The sequence below is a fragment of the Cryptomeria japonica genome, chromosome 4, assembly GCF_030272615.1.
Source record: "Cryptomeria japonica chromosome 4, Sugi_1.0, whole genome shotgun sequence".
In the NCBI taxonomy this organism is placed as follows: domain Eukaryota; kingdom Viridiplantae; phylum Streptophyta; class Pinopsida; order Cupressales; family Cupressaceae; genus Cryptomeria; species Cryptomeria japonica.
In genome coordinates this window covers 285442370-285448424 of record NC_081408.1, presented here as the reverse complement: position 1 = coordinate 285448424, position 6055 = coordinate 285442370, and the positions used below count along the sequence as shown (strand labels likewise).

The 6055-nt window shown below is 33.2% G+C and overlaps 1 protein-coding gene across 1 annotated transcript; it reads left to right on the top strand.

The window, feature by feature from the left end:
- The first annotated feature begins 2538 nt into the window (after window positions 1-2538).
- On the top strand, window positions 2539-5205 carry LOC131077581 (putative disease resistance protein RGA3). Its single transcript, XM_059219108.1, has one exon. It carries the CDS (start codon window positions 2539-2541, stop codon window positions 5203-5205), a length of 2667 nt encoding a protein of 888 aa, XP_059075091.1.
- The last annotated feature ends 850 nt before the right edge of the window (window positions 5206-6055 follow it).

Here is a 6055-nt window from a genome sequence, read left to right as displayed (position 1 = left end):
TTATTCTATAATGTGATCTTGATTTCATTGTATCTTATAAATTAGTTAAAAAATGATTTTAAAAAGTTTCTATTTTATAATGAGATTTTGTGATTTATTTTATCCTATAAATTAGTTATGAAGTGATAGTAATTCTTTTTATCTTATAATATTTGTATCATTAAAAATAGGATGATGATTTATTATATTAAATGGTTAAGAAATGATAATATAATAAATCTCATTTTATGATTTGATTTGTTCTTTTTATTTATTTTACCTAAATCTATTAATTGTAATTATTTTGAAAGTTACTACTATAATAATATTGTGGTCTTATATTTAATGTTACTTCTTAAAAAAAAATTGAAATAAAATAAATTAAAAACAAATGAATAAATAAAGAGTTTAATGGAAAAACATTAAGATATCTAACAAATAAAATTAAAAAAAAATATTGTGGCATTGGCTTCATTAGAAATTTCACAATCCTTCGTATTGAACTATTTAATAATGAACTAAAGAAATTTAAAATCCAAAGTCATTTTATTTTATTTAATGGTGGAAATTATTAAATTCTATTATTATTTACATGATAAAAGTAATAATAATAATAATAAATTATAAAATCTATTTCAACTCTTAAAATGATTTTTTTTTAATTACAAAGTAAAATTGTTCTTTAGAGTTTATAAATATAAAAATTAGGGTCATAGTTATTAAACCATGAGGCGAGATGTTTAAAGAACTGGTTAGTCAAAATTTCAGTTTCAATCTACTACTCTCATCCACTTGGATAGAGCTCCATTAGATATAAGAATTAGAGAGGTTGAGTTGTTCACTTATGAAAATTTCAAGGTCAAGGGGTATTTTAAATTATTACATATAATTGACTTCGAATACTATGTCAATATTTTTTAATTGGACTAACGTGTTTTTTATTATTACTTCTCCCCCATTCTCAGACTAGGGTTGATAATGATGTTACACGTGTAATATATTTACGAGCACTATTCTTTTACTAGGTTAAGCATGATAGGTGTTGTTCTATAGTATTTACAAAACAAATTGTTAATTGCAATTTTTCTGTGTCAAAATTCTTGAACATGCCATGAATCTTGTAAGAATATAATTACCAATATCTGTAAACTCCTAAACAATTCGAACAATTATCCATGTTGATCTTAATCTAGACTAGATCCCTTCTTATATCTTTCTTTAAAAAGAAACATAAATTTTAGCTTCTGAAAATCATTTACCAAGACCTTACCAAACCTAAATATTCTCTCATTATTTAAATAAACTTATCCATTGTTTTTTCAATTCATGATGGACAAATTATCATCTCTCCTATTTTAGAAGAACTTTGTTCCCCTTTTAATATGGTTGAATAGAAAAATTCTTCATAAAAGAAAATTTAGATTGACAATCCTTGAATAGCTAAAAATGCATTCTGTATTATAGGGTGTTCATTATAAATCTGGATTCTCTTTCAAACAAGTTAAAAAAATCAATAGCTCTTTCATGTCGGAGGGTTCTTGAAGTTCAAGATAAATTTAATAATAATCAGAACAGAATGTATTCCACCATATAGACTTAATCGAGATTTACATTATCACTGAGATAACCAAAATAGCTGTAACTGATTCTCCCATTTTTCAAATTTTGAAGAGGAACTTATGAAAGAACGTCGATGTGATTGCCTTAAAAGCAATGTAATATATTCTTTGTTTTACATCTCGAAACGGCCATTTACGCGCTTTAATAAGTTTTATTCCCAAGAAAGCATTAAATTATAAATTTTAGCTTTGAGATGATGGAGAAGATGCCCTTGGTTCAGTCGTTTCCTCGGAACATCCGAGGTAAATTATAGAAAGGCAGGAAAGTGCTTCAAAATTAGCTGAACAAAAAATAACGAGGGTGCAGTCCTTTCCTTAAAATATTGAAAGTAGAGATTGGATTCGATTTACTTTAGAGACTGTTTTCTGTCGATTAAGAAGGGAAATGTGTGATTGCGAAACTTGAGTGTGCTTTAGGCTCTCCAGTAAAGCTTTTATGGTCTGAGTGGAATAAGCAAAATAAACAAAGATGCTTCTCCTTCTTCCGCTAGGCTGATATTATAGCCCCTAATTCTAATTATAGCTGGTATTGTAATAGATTTATATCACATTTGGAAAAGGTACTATGTTAACTCTTATCCATTTCGAACTAACCTATTTATGTTAGGATGACTTATTACTGTGTCGACAGCAACAAAATTCTTTTTAGCTTTCCATTTTCCATCCCTGTGCAATTGTCTTATTCGTTTCTCGGGAAAAGAAAAAGAATGTAAATGTCTATAAGTAGGTATCAAGAAAAGCATTGTGACTAAAGAGTAGCAATTCGTTGCTATAAATGGCTAATTTGTAAAAGACCTTACTCACATCGAACCCAACCTTATCAAGTCCGCCTCATTTTTGGTGTGCCCATCAACTCTATTTTCTCAGGCTCTGAGTCATTTTATTTTGTCTGCATAGAAAGTTGAGAGAGGAATTTTTGGTTCACTCTCACTTTTCTAACATGGCATTTCTTGGAGAAGCTGTTGTAGGAAAAATTTGTGAGATGGCCGTGGAGATGGCCGTCCAGAAATTAACTGATGAGGCAAAGCTACTACTGGAATTCAGCAATGATTTCTCGTGGTTAAACGATAATCTCACAAATGTAAGGGGTTTTCTGCAAGATGCTGATCAACAGTCTCCACATAATGAGGGCATAAAGCAATGGCTGGAGAAGGTTCGCGTTATTTCCTTGCTTGCAGAAGACATCTGTGAGGAATGCGCTACAGAATCTATGTATGGAAATGATGCTCAAGCTTGTAGTCCGAGTTATAATCAATGGATTTTTCGCTATAGGATAGGGCGGAAAATCAGGGACATCAAGGAGCCCATGAGATATATTATTGAAGATGTCAACAAGCTGAAGCTATTGCGTGAAGTTTTTCCTGCGAGTGATGTATCGCCCAGTACATCTCATAGTGTAGAGCGCAAGAAATCTTATCTTCTGCCGAGTTTACACTCAGTGGGAATAGAGTCCAAAGTTGATGACATGCTCAGATTGCTGGACAACAATGCCTCTCCAGTTATTGCGGTCGTTGGGATGGGGGGCATAGGCAAGTCCTATCTTCTTCAGCATGTTTTCAACAACGTAAAAGAAAGGTATGATAAATCCATATGGCTTTCATTTTCTCAGTCTTATTCTATTTCCACGTTGCAATGCGACATAGCTTCCCACTTAGCTTTAGGACAGCAAATCAGAAGCGAGGGAATATCTCATGAGAGAGCAGCAGAGTTGATTCATGAAAATCTGAAAGGAAAGAGATATCTTGCGGTGCTAGATGATCTGTGGGAGGCAAGGGAAGATTTATTATGTAAGCTTGGCCTCTTAACTGGAGACAATGGGCATAGCAAAATTCTGGTTAGCACAAGAAACAAAGAGGTTTGCACAATTCTGGATGCTCATATGTACGAGATGCAATGTTTGTCGGAGAAAGAGACTTGGAGCCTATTTTGCTTCTATGCGTTTAAGGGAAATAAAGTGCCAAATCATCAGCTTGAAGAAGTTGGCCGTGACATTTTAAAGCAGTGTGGAAATTTGCCGCTAGCTATCAAAATGGTAGCTGCATCTCTGCCGAAGACCACGATGCCAAGGGACTGGGAGCCCAAGCTCCATCGGCTTAAAGAGGTAGTTGTTACCGATGATGATCAGATCATGCCTATTCTCAGACTAAGTTATTTCTCATTGCCTGCACGTCTTAAAGCGTGCTTTGCTTATCTTTCTTTCTTTCCCAAGGCTGAGCAGATAAATTGCGAGTATCTAGTATATCTCTGGATTGGGGAAGGATTTATTCCAGCAGGAGAGAACCAGTGGGACGCGGCATGGGATTGTATAAATAAGCTTGCCAATCTCTGTTTGCTTCAAGTATGGGAACAATATGAGGATAGACAAGGTTTTAGACTAACCAATTATTGTAGAACTCACGATTTGTTGCATGATTTGGCCATAACCATATCAAAAGAAAATAAGTGTATTTTTTCAGTTGACGAAGCCTGTAAAGGTGAAAATGGTGACTGCTGTCGGATTTTGCTGGGCATGAAAGATGTAAATGACACTCAAATATCAGAGAGGCGTCCTGTTTGGCTCCGCGCCCTTTCATTGTCTCAAAATTCGAAGATTACATGCATTCCAGGAAACATTTTTACCGCTATGAGAGGACTGCGTGTTCTCGAATTGAGCGGGACGGGCATCTCTACATTGCCTCAAAGCCTTCGAAAGATGAAACTTCTAAAAGTCTTGAATTTAAATGATACAAAAATTGAGAAGGTACCAGAATGTGTGAGACACCTGAAAAGTCTCTTGTTTCTAGCTTTGCCTCAAAGATGTAATAAATTACCAGTATGGATAAATGAAGTTAAATGTCTTCAGCATTTAGACTGCAAAGGTGTTGCACGCATGCCAAAAGGAATATCAAAGCTGATCGCTTTAAGAACACTGCGATCACACTGGTTGGACCTTTCTAGTGAAGACGACAGATTCATGAGACCAGAGGATTTTGTGAATATCACTCAGCTTCAGGAACTATGCTTAGATGTTATCAAGGATATGGATTCAAGGATAGAAGGAGGGATACTTGCATTACTGGTAAAGATGCTTCGTCTGACAATTCGTAACAGCACTGCAAAAGATTTGAAGCTTCCCAAGAAAATGATGGCAATGAAAGATCTGGAAAGTCTTGTAGTATTGAAGTTTGCAGTAGAAAGTTGGATTTGTGATATGGCAAATCTGAGGGAACTCGAGTTAATGTGTTGTGGTGATAGTCATTATCTGGAGTTGCAAACAATGCCCAACCTAGTGAGGTTGGAGTTGTCGGGAAATCACAACTGCAAAGAACTGCCAAAGGCTTTTGGCCAACACGGAGGGTTTATGCACCTGCGCTTCTTCAAAATTGATTGGTTCAATGAATTAGAGGAGTTTCCCGAATTGGAGGAGGGGTCGATGACATGTCTTGAGGAGTTTTATTTATGTAATTGTAGGAAAGTCAAAAAAGTGGGAGTGGGATTGGAGAGGTTAAAATGTTTGAAGCTCCTCTATTATAAAAATTCAGATAAATTAGAGGAGATGTTTAAAGTAGGTGGAGAATACTGGAATAAAATCAAAGTCATAAATCCTCGTGTAATAATTATGTCATAATAGATTGACATTATTAAGACAATTTTAGGTTTTAAATTTTAAATTGTTCTATTTCCTATTTATTATAGTTTTAAAACTATTTTATTATGGGTGAATACAATTTATTAACTTTTAAGGTATATTTTTAGTTATTAATTAATTTATATTTAATTATTTTAAAAGAGGACAACTAGTAATTAACAATATTATTTTTATGAAAAACTATTAATTGTTAATAATTTAAGATACTAATTTTTTAAATTAATAATAAAATATGGATTTGAAAAATTTGTGCAATTATTCTAGATTTCATTAAGTTAAAATTTAATTTTAGAGCAATCTTATGAATCATTGAAATTAATTAGTTACACTTAGTTTATGTCATAATTACACTACCAATATGGTTCTATGTGGTACTAATGCCATCAATCATTCCTTGTGATGGTGAGATCAATAGCTTGATACTATTGTATTATTTTTTATGTTACACATGCTATAACATGAGGCTTGTAACTATAATGCTTGTGCCATAATCATGTTTTAACATGGAGTGTTGGGCATGATGCCATATTATTATCTATTCATTGAACCTAGAGCTCTATGACAAGATGTCATGTGTTGGAGTCAATATGATGGTACTAAGCATGGCTACTAATTTTAAGATAGTTTACAATATACTTTCTCTAATGGCATCTATAAATGGTTACCTTTATTCTTTCAATTACTAAGTAGATGGATAGGGTGATAACATATGAGGAGCCTTGAAACAAGTTATATAATATTTTAACCAAGTGAATTCCCTCCTTCCTTATTGGTGACTTGATATTACTCATAGAGTATTGTGGACTATAATTTATGTTATAATTTACGA